Consider the following 19051-nt stretch of genomic DNA (forward strand, 5'->3'; position numbering starts at 1 on the left):
GACCTGTCATGTAATGTTATTAGCCAATAAGCGTTTACCAAACGGGAATCAATTTTGGCGCGAATAATGTCTCTTTTGAAATCAAAAAGAAAATTTTTAAGTACGTCCATGTTCAGATAGCGCTTCCAAAAAAAAATTTTAATGTGTTGTTTTTGTGATGAAATACTGCTAGCTGGAGCTGCCGTACCTTTATTTAACAGCCACAAATAACAAAAAATTTACTGGTTAAAGCTCGTTCACTTCGTTCTGTGCCGAAAGCAGTGAAAAAAAAATTAGGTTGAAGCACCATATTTTACCAAATGAAAGGTGTTGTGAAAGCGAAGATCGCTTGGAATAATTCGCAGGTTTCTGAAGGAGGAATTACAGTCAAACCAGGTCAAGATTCCATTCATGAATTGATTATTTGCAAACTGAACCCGTTTGTCGCTTCTGTAACTTGTAGCCGGTATCAAAATGCATTCAAATGATCGGTGAATTTTTGACTGCAACTTTTTAGTATACGATGAGATGGAAAATATTTCAATGGATGAAATTTCTATTTAGGCATTCTTGAAATTCAAGAAAACTGAGCCGGCAGAAATTTTATAACGAACTGGCGTGTGTATTCACCGCTCATTACGCAAGCAAAAAATGCAGACTGAAATCAACAACATCTAACGGATGGCGGCATTTTGGCCAATTGGAACAGCGCAAACCATCCGTATTGTTTCCTATCCAATCAGAAAAAAGTCCAGATTCTGGCTTTTTTACATGTGATCCGACAAAGAAATGTATCATGCCCTCTTCCGTGAGAGACTTAGACCCTGTTTACATGGAGTGGGGGACCCCGGTCTAGTGGGGTAAGTTTCTTTTGTTTTGTGTCCCCCAGAGCGTGAAAACAAAAGAAACCAACCTCACTAGACCGGGATCCCCCATCCCATGTAAACAGGCCCTAAGGGATAATAGGGAGAGAGCATGATCTCAGGCTACCTTCGCAGCGGCACCGGCCGGAGTCATGCAAGCTCAACGCAGGGAGCTTGTTAGCCTGTTCCAGACGTTTAGATAGTGGGGAGCAAGTTAAATCGTACGCAGCCAGCGCAAAAAGAAACACGAGGGGAAAAAACGCCGTATTTTTTCCCTCGTCAATTTTTCGTCGGCGCCCTAATTTTTTGCCCACTCCCCACCACCCGAACGCCTGGAACAGGCTAGGAGCTTGTATGACTCCTGCCCGAGCCGCAGCGCGAGGGAGACTAGCTGTACAGCGGACATGCAAATGATCCAATATGGCGGTGAGGTGTCGTCGTGTTGATATGTATAGTTGATTCATTTGAATTACCCAGCCCAAAAATCCTGTATGAATTAAAAGATGCAGGCAAGAGCTGTCGTGCTGAAAAGAGATGAAAGTGGTCACAGAGCCTGTGAGCTGCGTGAATCGGTAAAGTGCATTCATCAGTGGTAAAATCACAAGTTTTAAGGTTTTAATGGGTGTCTAGAAAACACAGACCTCGAAAACAAAGACCACAGACCGCAGACCTAGAAAACGCAGACCTCGAAAACACAGACCTCTAAAACACAGACCTCGCAATTTAAAACGAGTCTTAAGACCTACACATTTGATGAAAACAGTTTATGCATGGCACTTATTTTACCTATAGTTTATGGCTACTGGTGTGCCTAACTTTGCTTTTTTTTGGTACATCCAGTTCCATTTTGAGGTTTTCATTCTTTACTCATTCGAGTTCCAGGAGGGATTCTTTAGGGGACGCGGGTGGTGGGTTTGGGTTTTTTCGGACGGGTGCCGTGTTCCGTGCCCTCAGCATCCATGGATGCCATAAGCACAGATAAATTTCAATGTTGTAGACGTAATCATCTTTGTCTAATTTACTGGCCATAACGACGATAAAAGAAAGGATAAAGGAGGTGCTAGGTAAAAGGAGTGTAGCACGAAGTGTCGATTGCTGGTGCTTTCTCTTACAAGGAGTCTCAACAATGAACACAGACCTCGAAAACAAAGACCACAGACCACAAACCTAGAAAACACAGACCTCGCAATTTAAAACGAGTATTAAGACCTACACATTTGATGAAAACAGTTTACGCATGGCACTTATTTTTCCTATAGTTTATGGCTACTGGTGTGCCAACTTTGCTTTTTTTTGGTACATCCTGAGTGGCAAATTGTAAAACACCAGTAAATGAACAGTAACAACAACAATGAAAACCACGAAATTGCAGTCTGTCAGCACTTCAACGGCCGCTTTGCCCATTCTTTAGTCCTGTTTCGATTAACTTATTTGTTACTATTGCTTTACTACATTAGTGGAAAAACCATGTTCATAGAAGTAAAGTTGTTGTTGTTTTACTATGTTATAAACATGAACTTGACTACATTGAAAACATCGTGGCACATGACGCAATCATAGATCTTATAGACCAACAGAGGAAGCCTGCATTTGACTGTTGCCTGTTCTTGTTGCCAGTCCAGCAATAGCTATACATAAATGTCAAACGGCAAAAAAAAGAAAAAGCAAAGTCGGCACGCCAGTAGCCATAAACTATAGGGAAAATATAAGTGCCATGAGTAAACTGTTTTCATCAAAATGTGTAGGTCTTAAGACTCATTTTAAATTGCAAGGCCTGTGTTTTCGAGGTCTGTGTTTTCTAGGTCTGTGTTTTCGAGGTCTGCGTGTTCTAGGTCTGTGGTCTGTGGTCTGTGATCTGTGTTTTCGAGGTCTGTGTTTTCTAGACAACCAGGTTTTAATATATAGATTTTATATATGTTGTAGCAGAAACTGGTTGTAGTTAATTTTTTCAGTTATTTTCATTTTTCCATTGTTTTTGGGCATGGTAATGTATGCTAATGAATTTAAAACAAAGGAAAAACAAAAGTTAACTGAAATAAAGAAAATTAACTGCATCATGTACATATACATACATGTAGGCTTACTTTTTTGTCCCATATATAGAATAAGATACACAATCTTTATAGTGAATAAGATAATAATTACAGTAGGCATAAATACTGGTGAAGCTGTCCTTAAAATTTCACAGTGATATTATTAGTTTTCCTTGTTCTTGATCGATTTCAGCGGTCAGTTCTATGTTTAGCTGGTGTAGCATGGCGCAGGCATCGCACGGGCTTGGGGATTGGGAGGTCGGGGGAAAAGGGAGGGGATTGGGAAGAGAGGGAAGGGATACGTGCTATAAGACCCCTTTCTGTTCATTTCTGCTGCCACTTTCGTCTGCAAATTTCTTGATTAGCTGAGCTGTAATGAGTACCCTGTTCTGATTGATGAAACAATGCACTTTGACAATGCAAAAAAAAATTGATGTTACACTAAATTAATGCGAATTTTTCAAAAGTTAGGTTTACATGCATTAAATTAACGTGAGTTTTTTGATGAACATCTTACTTTATTCAACACAAAATTGCTGCATTTACAAAATCTTAACATGCATATTATCTCAAAGAGAAAAAGAAGCATTTAAAGTCATTGTTAGCTATGTAAATGGATCTCAGTAGCAAGGAAACATTATCAAGATGAATCAAAAGACATTTTGAACTCGCTTTTAAAAGAAGAAGTCCTGTCAGATAGTGACCCTGGGGAGTCAATAGACAGGGCTTCTGATATTTTGCACGGTCGCGGAGCTGCGAAATTCAGGTAAATCAGTGAAATCCCGCAAAATTTACAAAAACATGAAAAATACCGCAAAATTTGGTTAGAAATCTTATCAAATACATGTCTGTACAACATATTTGAAACTTATTTCAGCTATTGGAGCTATTTACTTGCCTTAACTTGCAAATTTATTTTGGAACTTCATCACTGAAATGTGCAAACAACGTCCCGAAACTACCAGGCGTAGATTATCTTGCGAAAAACTGGGCACTAGCCCTTATGTTAAAGGCTTTGCCATTGGTTGTTGAAATGTCAGTCATTGTCAACAACAGTCCTTTTCAGGACTACACTCACCCGGACAATCATATTCCCAACTACCTTTGTACTTATGGGATTCATTAATTTATCATAAACCTCATAATACAGACTAGATGAGGTTTTATGCAGAACAGAGCCTACCACTTACTACCTCCAAATTTGGGAAAGAAGTGGTTTTGAGATACAGTTGAACCTACTGCCATGATTGGTCACCCTTGAGACCAGAGAAAGCGTCTGCTAAGGAGAGGTGTCCGCTTAAAAGCCTTAAATGCAGCATTTTTATGTCACTGGGATGATGAACAAGTGTCTGCATACAGGATGTGTTCATCAGAAGAGGCTCAACTGTACCATTCCATTGAATCACTAAGAAATAATTGCTTTTCCCTTTGTTCCATTTAAAGTAATAATATAACTTAACCATGCTTTATGTGTCCATTTAATAATATAATTTATATAGTTTGAGTGCCCACCACTTGATGAACAGTGTATTGCAGTAAAGATCAAGGCTTGTGGTTTGTCCCTGCCTGACTATAAGGTGAGAATGAAAAATCCCATTAAAAATAATTAATTCAAATGTCAGAAACATTCAGATGTCAGATACTGATTCAAGTGCCGTTGCATGATCCAGGAGTTAGAGTAGCGAAGTTTTTGAAATAGGGGTCCCAGGTTAAGTTTGTATTCTTTTTTTAATTATCATTAATTAATAATTGCATGCCAGAGCCTTTTAGGGAGTCATGGGTACCTAAACTGTCCTGCAGCTGGTCATTGATTCCCTTGGGACCACCCTTAATATAAATGCCCCACTGGTGTGTAGAGTGCAGAGGAGGTGGTGTAGTAAGAGCATTCGCCTCCCACAAATGTGGCCTGGGTTTGGATACCAGCATCAATGCCATATGTTTGTTGTTGGTTCTTGTTCTTGCTTTGTGAGAATTTTCTCCAGGTACTTCAGTTTCCTCTTTGTTTTTGCAAATTCCGATTTCACCTTGAATGCACAAACACTCTCAAACAAGTTCTTGAGAGATCCTAAGTGGTTTGATAATGGGTAGAAGTACATTAAATATAAATCTTATATTTTACATTTTTATGAGACTAAGTTTTCAGCTGCAATGGGTGTCTTCAGTTGATGCACCTAAGATTCTTCTCATTTAAGTGTGGAAAGCCATGTGTACACAGGATCCTTGATACACCCATGACTCTTCATTGAGCAACACATTCAGCTCTAGTTGTCCACCATATAGAGATTAAAGCGACTGCTCATTAACAAGATCATGCTTAGAAAAAAGACCTATTAGTAACTTCTGATAAACTGCTAGAAGAGAGTTTCCTTACAAATTGTTTGTATTTACTTGTCAAAACAAAAGGAGAAAAATCAAGAATCAGTAAGGGCCTCATTCTTCACAACCCTTCAATTATCAGTTTCAAAATTCTGTTGAAACAATCAAGACACTGATATTTCCTTTAAAGAGGTATGGGACCATCTGGCTCACAAGAATGTGCTTTAATGAAGAAACTATCATCATGCTTACCAGGCTCCTAAAAGGCTTGAAGTCTTTTGTCTATTGTTTTTTTTTGAAAGAGTTTTAATAATAGTAATTTTATCCTTTTCTAGATTTTAGAGGAATTCAAACTGATTAGCAAAAAAGAACATCCATTTGGAAGAGAAATATCAGGAGTTGTAACAAATGGTAAAAAAATTCATCAGTTCTTTATAATAAATTTATAAATTAATAAAATGCATTATAAAAATAAGTTCTTATTTTTTTATAAAATTATCTGTTTTTGCCCTATTTTAAGAAAAGGAAGAAATATAATATGCAGTGTATGTAAGAATATTTCACTTACACTATCCTTTTTTTCTTTTGTTGTGTTTAGTTGGATCTGCAGTGACAAGAGTGAGCATTGGAGATGAAGTGGCAGGTAGGTGCAGTGGGAATTGAATTGGGAGGACTGCTTACCACCACAGGTAAACCACCCTCTGTTCGTGTGGCCATTATTGTCATTGAAATTTGAGCATCAATCTTTTCTTCTCAATAGGAGAAATACAGATGAACATTACTGTCATCTCCATTTACTCCATAATACAGATTTGACCCTTAATGTTCAGGTGAAATTCAAGCAAAAATTAATGTGGTCATTTGTCAGTACGCAGGCTATAAAAATCTAGGATCATGTGGGGTCAGTTTGAAAATCTTCAAAAGCTTTCTCAAAATGGGTGCAACACCCCCCCCCCCCCCCTCAACCCCTCACAGGTAATAAGCGACCAGCCCTTTAGTATGGTGTGTTTCAACCCAGCCACTCTCATAGGAATCAAATCCCACTCTAGGATCCCACTTCAGCTACAAGATGGAGTTATTCTTGGTAGTCCCAATTTTAGTTCCTCAGTTGAGCTTGTTTGTAGCCAACTGGTTTGCCTCCAGATGGGATTCTTACTTGTAATTTTAACCACAATATGTTTCTTGCTTTTCTTTTTGTGGGCTAGAAATGCAAACTGCTGGAACACCAGTATTATTATGTCACCTAAGTCAGCATAACCAGCCAAAGAAAATTTAATTTAATGATGAAACTAAGCAATAACTTTTTGTAGAATAAGACAATATTTAACAGGTCCAACATTCCCATGCACACATCACGACTGCTTCATGACTTATTCTCATTATTCTTATCCAACAGTTGATCTATTTGAATCCTATAACATCTTACTTATATTTCATTGACACTTAAGCAAACTTTTTGAAAGAGATTTTATGACCTGATACCCATCAATGTCTTCAACCCTCACTCAACTGACATTGTCCTTGACTGGATTAATTGTTAATTAAATGATTGACTGTGTGATGAGTATCAGTTTTGTCTCAACTGAATATCCCAAGAACATATAGTACTCAGGTACATTCTATAATAGAAGACTAATAGAGGCAGGGAGGTGTGAATAACCCCATATCATTTAATTGAAAGCTTTAAACAGTACAACACATATTTTATTTGTAACTCTTTTTCTCCACCTTCCAAATGCAGGACTTCTTCCTTTAGATTCAGCATCAGCTGGCTGTGCAACATTCTGCGTGATGTCACAATTTGATGTAGGTTAGTGTCTGAAAGATAGCGTTATTTGTATTATGATGCCTTTTGTTCTGTGTTTGGCTGGGTCAGTGCAAAGTGGTAGTTGTCTAGATAACAATACTGAACATCACAAACGTGTTTCATTTTGCTAGGACTGGCTGGCCAGACCAGTCCAGTTGTAAGGAAAAATTCCACTTTTAATCAGGACTAACCCCGTTGGGGTTAATTTCTGTTTTATGAGAATCAGTAAAGAACTTTTCAGACTTAGACTGCCCTGAAAAGAACAATGGCTTTGAAATTTCACTAAAATACTTTGCAATGATCAAACTCTCATAGAACTGATTTTAAAACAAAAATTATGGAGTTATATTTAAACTGCAGCTTTAAAACCAAAGAGGACACCTTTTTTATGTTTACATGAGTAAATATATGGGTATCTCATGAGTAAGAATGGCAAAAAGTGTGATCGCAGAGAGAGATTACTTGCCAATTTTCACTATTGAAATAACTGAATAGCTACACCTTAAGCCAGGTATATCAATATGGATTGTAACGGCACTGTAAATCATCATTTTTTATTATTGAAAAACAAAAAGTGAAAAATACACTTTTTGGATGCAAAGTTTTGAAAACATTATAATTATTACAAAAGATTAATGCTCTCTAATGCTATTTCAAACCTTGCAAAGTTCTAGACTATTGACAGTGTAGTGGATTTTGACAGACTATTCCTAGATTTTGAGAAAATTCCCACTCTGTAGATGTCATGTCATTATTCTGTTGCTATGGAAGTGACAATGTGAACAAAATATACTCTAAAAATAAGGTCATTGTTAAGTATAGTGTATCAATAGTGTTTCACTTTGTGGCTTTTTTGTAGATGCACCCTAGCCATGGTTATGGGGCATCAAACACAAAGGAGTGAGACCTTGGGTGCAAGCCTCTTTTAATAAACTCTGTGATTCTTGATGATTATTCTGTTGTTGTTATTTCTTCTTAGTCAGAAAACCTGAAAAAATTGATCACATAGATGCTGCAGGTTGTATTGGAGATGTGGTCAGAGCTTATACAGCACTGCATTATCAAGCTAGAGTGTGTGGTGGAGAGACTGTTCTCATATTCAATGGTGCTTCAGTAAGTAAATGGGATTTGTATTAGAACTCGATTTGAAGACCTGCAGGGATTGAAATAATGGCCGGTCAACGGGAAATGTCCTTACAAAGTAGACTCCGTTCAGTCAAATCCTTGGGTGACCAGACACTTGGTCGGTCACGCATGTAAAGGGCAAGTAAGTCATAACTTTTGAAGTGAGATAAGGTTAGACATTACGGCGTTCGTGAAGAAAAATAAAAGGGGAAAAGAAAGATGTGACCATCAGACCAAGAACTGTTTTAAATTAAATGATTCGCAATGGAGCCGTTTCAATTCCCGGGCGTTGCCGCGTGGATTTTACAGTGACGTGACGGTAATCCTAGATGAATTGTTGTGCTATGCAATGACTTTGAACTGGCAGCTTGTGAATATAGCCAAGAAATCATAATGGGACAGTGAAGAGTGGGAGTCTAGGGGCGTTAGCCGGGAAATTTTAATTTCAAAAAAGTTATCTTTAGAAACTATGCCGACCATGCGGAACAGTTTTCACACGGTTGCTTTCACGGTCAGCTTTGAAGGATCCGCGCTCTTTGATTTTCATCGCTTATTCGTTCCGCAATGCTACTTCACCACTTTCATGTTCCAATTACAATTTCTCATTGTCCCTCCATTTAGGTCGCCATTCTCTGCCTCGCTTTCGCGCACGGAATCACGAAAGCGAGTCTCCCGGAAGTTGACCAGTTTACCGGGAACTGTTTCTGCACGAACTGCATAGTTTCTAAAAATAACTGTTTTGAAATAAAGATATCCCAAATGCATGACCGGGAGACTCTGTCTCTGTCCTTTTATGATCTCTTGATATAGCTCAAGAACTGAAGAATATGACTGAAGCGAGAGCTGCACGCACAAATGCAATATTCTAATTTGTTGATCGGCGAAAGCTCGGATTTTGGCTTTTACTTTTTTTAAAACATCAGTTTAAGGCCTCACTAGAACAGTTTTATATTTTCAATTACGCTGCTGAAGGACAACATGAACACTTATTTAAAATTGTTTCACGATTTTTAAACATTATGCGTGGGTGGCGTGATAGTTATTTGTCCGGCTAAATCCGAGTTGTGTACGAGCAAAAAATAGGTTTGGCCAGACAATTTGACCGGCGCCAGCCATAAAATTATTCCAAACCCGATATGAACCTCAGGGCTGCTGATGCTTAGGTTTTGAGAAACTGTCAAGTAAACATTCTTCTTTTCATTCACAGGCTTCTGGAGTTATGGCAATACAACTTGCTCACATTTGGGGGGTTAAGGTACACATGCTTTTTGACGTTTACAATAATTTATAATAACAAAGTAACGTAGTAGATCATCGAAAGAAAGGGTGACGCAGTGAACACTGTTGGAGTCAAGTAATTTCCACAATTTTACGCCGTTATTAATTAGTTTCTTCTCCGTAAACCCTTACTTTCATGTACGTGCAGTAATGCACATGTTACGCTGTAAACCAGCTTTGCAACGTTCGTCTCTTGTTTTAAGTCGTAGAATAATTTGGACCAGCTTTCCTTAATTTGAATAAGTTTTTACTGAAAGGCAACGCGCAACGCAAGTCTCTGACACTTCCTGAGCGCTTTGAGAAAAAACAAAGCAACATTGACGGCAAGGACATTCTATCTTCAGACGAACTGAAATTACTAGGATTAGAAATAGACAATGAACTGAATTTTACTTCACATATTCAATCTATTTTTAAAAAAGCTAGTAGCAAAATAGCTGTTTTGTCGAGGCTTAAAAATATTATTCCTATATATCGATGCTAAATTAATAATAATAATAATAATAATAATAATAATAATAACAATAATAATAATAATAATAATCTTTATTGAGGATATCAGTTTCACTGATAAGTGATTTACAAAAGAGTCCTCAAAAATTACACATATATAAGGCTACCATACCACCTAACCTAACATACTGTCACACTATATGGCACTTTTTTAGGAAATCAGACAAGAGAAAATTAGACAAGCGTTTACTTATGATGAACTGTTAAAGAAATCCAAGCTATGACTTCTCTGTTTTAATTCTTCCACGTCCAAAGCAAATCTTCCGGGCTGACGGGTAAATACAGAGGGGGGATGCGAACCCCTCCTACCCTCCCACGGGATCCGCCACTGTGGTTTCCGGTATTACTATGTTTTTGCACCAGAAAAGAGGTTATCTGTTGAGCAATTTTTCATTCCGAAGTCGACCATTGCGTAGCCCGCCTTTTTTCCATGGCACCATTCTATTCTGTTGTACAACCAAGGCATCATACCACTCTAACAAGTGCAAGTGCACCCCAGCTCTTAAGATTTCAGGACTTATCATGTCATGTTTGGTTTGGTTTGTAGGTCCTTGCGACAGCTTCATCAGAAGAAGAAGTTATCTACCTGGAAAGTCTTCAACCATCTATAGGTAAGTGAAAGATGTTTTTTCAGTCAGTGATGCAAGCAGGTTATATTGGAAGGAAACACCCGAGTGCTCCCAACAGGTGTTGAACCTATGACCTTCTGGTAACTTGTCCAGATGCTCTGAGCTACTGAGCCGGAGTACAGGAGCCTAGTTCGAGCTAAGCTCACTAAACTATCATACAGATCTCATGCGATCCCATTATTCAACCTATATAATACCTTCCCGCTTAACTTTCAATACTGCAAGTCAGTTTGTACTATTATGCATGACGTCTATAACAATTGTTTGCCGGAAAATATCTCAAACTTATTTCTTGAACCTTCACAAGTGCATAGCTATGATATTAGGTTTTCAGAGACTGGTAGACTTTAGGTTAAATATTCCAGTACCAATCATTTAGAATATTCATTTTCTAGATTTGGTACAAGAATTTCGAACAGTTTTCCTCAAAGAATTAGAGTACTTCCTAAACACAAATTTAAAGTTTCTTCACATCAGCTCTGTTTACATATTTTGGAATTGGAGGATACTTATGTAGACATACCTACTTTAATAAATAAATTAAGCAAGTTGACATGAAATGTAAAATAACTTTGTATATTTTGTAGCGTCGTATTGTAATAACTTCAGTCCATCTTCTTGTGTCGTTTATATAGATTTTTCTTCCTTTTCCTTTCCTCTTCTTAATAATATTTCATCCTAGTTATACATTACTATATATGTTTTCCTCTGCCCACCTCGATTAGCCAAGCTATTTGCGAGCAGAGGATGTTTGTGTGTATATATTTGTTTTAATTTAATATAATTTGTACCTTACGAAGATTAATTAACAATAAAACCGGTATCATGAACTATAGGTAACTAACTATTGATCTGCTTATTTTGGTACATCGTGTGCTAATTTTCTTAACCATCAACAGTCCTTTAAATCTTGCGTATGTGTTTTTTTTAGCAAATGTCATAGACTTAAGGAAAACAAAGAAATCACTTGTTGATATCTGCATGGACGAAACAGGAGGACTTGGTGTGGACTGTGTTATTGATAATGGAGGTAACTACTATTTCAGTATTTATCTCCGTCTGCATACACGGAAAAAGTGTTGTGAAAAAATGTTAATTTTCTTTCTGACAGTTGTTCGACAAGATGACGAAGTCAAGGAACAAGGCGACATGTCCAGTTTAAGTAGTAAAAATCCTTTACCTTCCAAACATGATGTAATCTGTTGTCTTGCCGTGGCTGGAAGATGGATCACTTCTCTTCAGGATCTACAGGTTGGTCTCATTGTTTCCGCCCATCTTGTTGTACAAGTGATGTACCGATATGATGCAAGATTTCACAAATGGACGTTTCGAGCTTAGACGAAGGGCTAACTCTCGAAACCATAGTCGAACCTCCCGTAAGCGACCACCCCAAATACGAAGATTTAGTGTTTGCTTACGAGAATAGACCCGCTGGGGGTCTCTTCCGATCTACTCTGTGGAAGACAATGTATTGCGTGCAATTGTAAATTACGATACGCGTCACTGAAGTTTTTCGTATACTCAAAGTGGCGTAGTACATACAGCGGACAAAGGAATCACACGATGCACACTAAGAGGCTAAATACAATGGAAAACTATAACAAGCCAGCCCAAAAAGTGGTCGCGGTCGCCTACGAGAGCTTCTAACCATAGGGCTTTTGGAATTTGGTGTTTTGGATGAGGTCGCGTAAGGGGGAAGGGGATGGGGTGGAGGTTCAACTGTATATCTTTAGAATATTGTTGTTGACGGTGGTAAATTGACTTTTTTTAAGCCTTTAACCTCCAAGATCTGATTAGTAATTCTCCTTTCTGGCTGCTGTTGTACACGTCTTTGTACATTATTTAAGGTAATTCTGGGTTATATCAAGATTATCCTTTAGCTGATTGCGTATTCTCTTCACTTGTCTGTTGTATTGATATGACAAGGACAAGCTGCATACAAATCACCGCTGAGAATTAAAGGGTTAAAGTTGGTGACTTGATTCGCAGAAACTTGGTTTTATAGACCAAGTTGATAAGTCAGTTTACCACTTGTAAAGAGATTCGAAAGCAAAAGTTTCGATTGCCAGCTTTTTGTCAGAGCGAATCAAGGGATCGTGGGTTTGTGCGGTTCATATATCGAATGGAGGAGCTACGCTATTGGTGTGAGGTGTGACGTAATATATCAAACATGAGATGCAGTGTTTCATCACCAGATGAAACACCGAGAAGAGAGTTGAAAATACGACGCGCAGCGGAGTATTTTTGACGAACTTCGAGGTGTTTCATCTGGTGATGAAACTCTGTGTCGAATGTTTGATATTTCTTCTCAAACAAAATCATTTTTGAAGGAGAAATTAAGGATGCAAATACTAAGCAGTGTTTCATCCGATTTCCAAACACTCATTAAACATTAATTTCCTTTGTATTTTCTTAATGAATTATTAATGAGTTTGAGAATGAACATGGAGACATGAAAAAGAGGAATAAATTAGTTACATGAAAAGCGTTCATTGATTCCGTGGGAAGTTAGAGTGCGGATTTGAAAGATTAATTTGTTAGAGTTGTTTTCCAGATCAGATTTTGCGGCTTTCCGCTTTGCTTGCCTTGGTGTAGAGAGCTGACACGAAAGCGAATTGACCGTAATTCTACGAGTGACTTACAGGAAAGCTGTCGATACCTTGAACTGTATTACTCGGCCCTTATGATGGGGTTGATGTGGTGGTTAGAGAAGGTTTCTCCCTTTTAACTTAATGCGTGTAATATCTTTTGTTCCACAGCTAGATCCGCCTGATTCGCAAATGCTCTACCTGAAAGGAGCGTCAGTCAGTTTTCTCTTTGAACATTCTTGGGTTCTCTCACGCGGTAAGAGTTTTCGTTATGTATTACAAAAAAGTTTAGATATAACGCCCACTCTGATTGGTTAAAAAAGCGTGCTTTATCACAGTATAAAGCGCGGAGCTAAAGCAGTCACGCCATCTGCCAATAGTTTGTTTTGAAAGTTAGAAAGCAATGCGTGGGGAATTTGATGGATTCTTTATGATAAACCAAATAAAGAAGCCTTGACTGTGGTCTGTTCTGTTGTTAAGCACTTAGCAAGCGGCTGGAGCACTCAAGAAGTCGGGAGATCACTCGACTACGTCTCGTGTTCCCCCAACACTTCTTTCGTGCATTAGCCGCTTCCTTCGTGCTTTACAACAGAACAGAGCACAGTCAAGGCTTCGTTATTTGTTAGTTAAAACACTGGAGAACACTGATTACCTTTACTGCATTTGGCTGGACACGGTCTTTTGAGTCTTCTCAACTGCGGGACAGAAATGGTGATAGTGATGATGTTGTTGATGATGATGTTTGGCTAGCAGGACAAAAATTGCTGTCGTACAAACTACTTTGGAATTGGGAAATGTCTTGCCAATAAAAACGCTTCTCAGTCCAGTTATTGGTAAATTATAATTCCTTTTTTGTCAGTAGATGGGTTTTGAAACTACTGTTAGTATATGTTAACAGTGTATTATTTTCTTATCTTTAGGTCAACAAGGGCGTTATTTACGTATCCTTCTCATTCAGAAGGGTTCCTTTTACCTAAATTCCAATGGTAAAATTATTTCGTGGATTGCTCAGTTGTTCATTACCTCTTTTGCTCTCCTTTGCCTTAGTCGGGTTTCCAGTCCCTTAGTCGGCCTAAATGAAGGCGTCTGCTGGTTTCTTTGTTTTACCCGGAAACAAGGATTTTACTCAGGGGCACCCAACGACTGTTTTCTGAAAACATCTGCTCGGAGAAGCACATGTAGCCTAAAATTTTCTATTACTTGAAGATGGCTAAAAATTTCCCGATGTCGACCGTCCCATTCATGTACAATTTTCGAAGCTTATCTAATAAATTCCCAACGATTTTCTAAAGTTTAATTTTTCACATTTCACTCCACAGGTTACTATATTTTTCGTAGAAAAAAGGCAACCTAAAATTTTCGGATTCAAAAATGTGATGAAGAAAGGAATCAGTAAAACTCTTACTTTCGTAATACGTTAAATTGCATCTAAAATTTTCGGGAAAATAATACTGTAGCCCTTGTAATTTCCAGAAGACTCAAGTTCTCCTAGGATGACCGAACATATACACATTTTATAGAGCCGCTTAGAATGTATTTCTAGAGATCTTAAAGTACTCTGGATAGTCTAAAAAGTATTTTCAATGTATTTAGGAGGAAACCGTCGTTTGGTGCCCCTGTTTTACTTTCTGTGTTAATTTTAGGTCGGTAGTTAAGCTGTTGAAAGATATAGCGAAGTAGCCACTGACAATAAAACGGATTACTGTAAACTGAAACAGGCAAACAACCTAGGATCAGCAGACCAAGATAAAGGAGACCGTCCTGTCATATTTTCACCGCCACTGAATAAATGTTACTTTCCTTTGTCATGGTTAATACCATAAAGTGTCGTTCATAAGCTCTGGGCTTACACATCTTTGTAAGGGGTTTTAAGAGGGCTCAGAAACGGAGGGGCTTCAATTCGTTTTACGGGATACGGCGTTATGCTAGGATTTAAAGTGTTGGCGGCGCTGAATGAGAAGAAGTCAGTGAGAAGGTGCTCCGGATTTCAAGTGACAGGGATAATCGAAGGATTTTTGGGGTTTGAAATTTTAATTTCCGGGATTGTTTTGGGTTGGAAAATTTGTCAAGTATTTTTTTTTGGGTGGATTGATTTAAGTAAGGATTTTTTGGGGGTCATCAAAACAATCTTAAGATTCGCGGTAGTGCTCGCGTATGATAACGTCAGATGGTATGATGAAGAAAGAAACACAAACATTCAATTTCGAATGTTTTTTTTTTTTGGTCCAGTGATTGTTTTGGGTTTTGTTGGAAGCCCTAGGGAATTTTCTGGGTTTTGAGTTTTGCCCACATTCGATCATCCCCGTCACTTGAAATCCTCCTAGGCCTTCACCTGCCGCCACACAGATACTCTCATGTCTTAGAACTTGTTTTGGTATGAAGGGTTTAAATGATTTCAGATATTATAACTGGTCCAGCTTTGGTGTATAAATGTAACACTCCATGGTGAAGAGAGTCTAAATTCTTTAACTACTTGTAGACATCTTATCGGACATCATGGAGAAATTATTCAACTCCATTATAAGGTGAGGGCGAGTTGATTAGTTAGTTGATATCAAGCTTTGGCTATTTAAAAATGGACACTATCGTATAATAAAAACCACTCACGCTAATAAAGGCAAAACTACAGCAACAAGCCATCGAAAGCCAGGTGTAGTCCTGGATGTGACGATGATTGGGGAGAAAAGTCCTTTTCTCTCTCCAATCCTTGCCCCTCTTCTGTTTTTACTGGCTTTGTCATGCCATTTGGTCGCCACAGTCTGATTATAAAGCCAGGGGCCGACCGTTGTTCATTCTGCTGTTTTTCTTTTCTTGCGACACAGGTAATAAGGTTATTCATTCTGTTGTTTCACTTTTTTTTCTACCACAGGCCGGTTATTCACCATACCGTATCTCTAGAGGATGCCTGTGACACTATACAGAATCAGCTCTCTCATCACAAAGTTGGCAAGGTTGTAGTTAGGATGTGAATCGATTTAAAAAGAATCACTTGTTACTGGGTGTGGTCAAGCAAATATTGTTTTCATTAGAATCGCGTGTTAGTATTAGAAGAAAGTGGATCGCGATCAGTAGCTGTTTGTTACTTGCAAAGCTGGGATTTGACCGCCATATAGAGAAGCAATTTAAATAACAATTTCTTTCTCATCTCATTCTTTTAACGTTGGCCATGAGCCGTACACAGATCTCACTGGTGTCTGGGAATAGCCTGTGTGCGAGGTCATATGAGGTGACTAACATTTGTTCCCGACTTTTCCACCGCACCCCAACTCAGTGTTACCTGGTTAAGAGTGACATGAACATGTTGAACGTTGACTTGAACCTATATCTGTATTAGAGACAATGCATTTAAAATGATTGGAAATGTTTTCACAGTATAACGCGGTTAAAATACACTCAACAAATGGGTAATCCGTAGTGTCCGTACTTTAAGGGGGCTCTGCCGAACAAAGGCAAAGGATACATATTTTATCCATAGTGGTTATAAAAAGATTAAGAATGAAGTTTAATTTCTTTGCTGTAAGTTAAAAAAAAATCCGAACAACATAATAAACGAAGTAGTTTTCTTTTGTGCCTGCCTCTTGTCTCCGACTTTGTAAATTTTTGCGCAAGAGACGGCGGGACAGAGATGCATGCCTTGCTAGTTTGTTACATTTGCATCGCCTTTCCCGACAAGAGCCTGTGAAAGGAAGGCTTGTGCTATTTGCAGTGCAGTGGACGCTAGTAGGAGCCCATGGGTACCCTGTGCATGATACAGGCGTTTTTCCTTGCCGAATGCTAGGTAGTGAAATGCATGGACTTTCGGACACCCATTACAAGATAAAGGAGACGCTACTGATTAGGGATTTACAACCTTCCCTAAATGAAAAAACTTTACCTTTTTTAATTTGCATTCTTTTTTCTTTTATACGCCACTTCCACATTTCCCATAATGCGCCTTATTTGCCCCCCAGAGTTTTGTATAAGCATTGTTACCCAGGAGAAAATACGAAGGTTATGCAAAATTTTGAGCAGCAAATAAGGTGCATTATGGGGAATGTGGAAGTGGCGTATTTGCAAATTTTCTACTTTATGTTTTCTTATGTGTCTTTAATTAGTTACTTATTCCACATTTAAAGTTTCTGTTGTTATTCAACGGTTTATTACTTCTGAAGATGTATGTTGGAACATACGAAACGTCAGGTTAAAGTTTTTACTGTATAGAAATGCGTTTACACTTCTTTATGTTTATCACCGCACCTTTGCTATTTGTTTCTTCTTAAGTAGTGTTCACCTTTGACTATTTTTAATAGTCTTACATTTCTTGACCGGTTCTGTCCGGTTTATCCTCCCCCCCCCCCCCCGAAAAAAAACTGCAACACTTAACACAGGTCGGGAGGCTTCCGGTCTCGTCTTACTGTGATAAAAAAAAAAAAAAAACAGTTGTTATCAACGTGCGTGCTTGTCTAACATGACACTCTGCCTACGTAAACTACCCCCATCAATCGTTAGAACACAGGCCAGGGTTAATAGATAGCGTATTTGAAGGTGGAAAGACAAGAGTCTCTGCACAAGCGACTTTCATTCTCAATACGGCCCCCTAAAAGTCAAATTAGTTTTGCATTAAAAAAGTATCAACCTTGTTTTGAAAAACGATAGTTGTTTGCACCGAAACAGAAACTGAAAATTTTCCGGAATTCAGACTGACCTATCCCCATTGACACATGCAGGGCAAGCCCTAAATTGCTGATATGCGCTGTTTTCGAACTCGAGGGATATTTCCCAATAGCGTTTGTGTAAGCTTGAATTTCAGTTGAAAGAAAAAACAAAAAGTATGAAGGGGACATTGTCGAGATCGAGGATGGTTTAGTACATTTCATGTTGGTGCGAGCAAACGCAAACGTGGCGTATTTGTCAGGATGTTTTTACTGGTTTTTAAGGTTTCAGTCAACGAGTGCCGGCGCTCTATTATTCGTGCAAGGACAAACTTTATTTTGGTTAGATGTTCCCATAAAAGAACTTACTGACATTAACAATCTCAGTAAACGTAAGAAACAATGTTGGACTTTCTTGTATAAATGCTGTAGTCTCGATTAAAAACGTCAACATATAAATGAGTACGAGTCATTTTGACTTGGTACCTGATGCCTTGACCCGTATACAAAATGCTCCTCTAGAGGAGTGACGTAGATATTTTAAACAAATTTCAACTTTTTCAAGTTTCAATCCATGTGCATCTTTACCTTCCTTTGCAACAGAGGACATGAAACAGTTCCAGTGCCTAAATATATGTATATACTCTTGAGTATTAAAAACAAAACTCAACTAATACTGGAATCTGAGCCTACTTTGTCCGAGAAGGTGGGCGGTGCAGGGCGTTTGTTTCTAAGTTCTTTTTTTTAAGAGCGTGGGCGCCTCTACGAGGAAAATACGGTGTCTCCAGAGCTGTAGTAGCCATCCTGCAGATGCTATTATTACCGAAAGGAACTCTTGATCAGCGATTTAAAAACAAACAATTTGCAACGTCTTGGACGATCTTGGGAAATCCTTGCCGTGCACCTTGGTCACGCAACGAAGTTTATGCATGTCGTGCAGTGCAGTGAAACCCTGCATCAAAAAAAGGCTAATTTTGATAACCTTTTTTGCAAAAGTACGTTGAAAATTGTATACAAAGCTTTATAAATAATTCTGAATTATGTTTTGGAATACCAAGGATGGTTAATTTCAATTTCTCACTTCAATAGAGGAGTGCGAGTAATCCTTTACCGTCCACTTGGGCGTGGCTCAACCCAGATAAAAAAAAATAAAAAAATCAACACTCCGTACACAACCTTCCTATTTTCAATTTATTATATGTAAGCACTTTGCTAAGACAACTCGTGATTTGGTATTTACCTTCTCTATGAGTATTCTGGGATGATAAACATTACAATCCACGATAAAC

The 19051-nt window shown here is 38.4% G+C and overlaps 1 protein-coding gene across 1 annotated transcript; it reads left to right on the plus strand.

Moving 5' to 3' along the window:
* Nucleotides 1–1255: 1255 nt before the first annotated feature.
* LOC140953398 (quinone oxidoreductase-like protein 1) lies at nucleotides 1256–16699 on the plus strand. Its single transcript, XM_073402884.1, has 14 exons — nucleotides 1256–1414; nucleotides 4375–4452; nucleotides 5527–5602; nucleotides 5790–5834; nucleotides 6933–7001; nucleotides 7978–8111; nucleotides 9331–9378; nucleotides 10462–10525; nucleotides 11475–11573; nucleotides 11655–11794; nucleotides 13303–13387; nucleotides 14052–14072; nucleotides 15611–15656; nucleotides 16001–16699. The coding sequence occupies exons 1-14, from the start codon at nucleotides 1346–1348 to the stop codon at nucleotides 16098–16100; spliced, it is 1074 nt and encodes a 357-aa protein (XP_073258985.1). The 5' UTR covers nucleotides 1256–1345; the 3' UTR covers nucleotides 16101–16699.
* The last annotated feature ends 2352 nt before the right edge of the window (nucleotides 16700–19051 follow it).

Source organism: Porites lutea, chromosome 1 (genome assembly GCF_958299795.1).
Source record: "Porites lutea chromosome 1, jaPorLute2.1, whole genome shotgun sequence".
NCBI classification, from domain to species: domain Eukaryota; kingdom Metazoa; phylum Cnidaria; class Anthozoa; order Scleractinia; family Poritidae; genus Porites; species Porites lutea.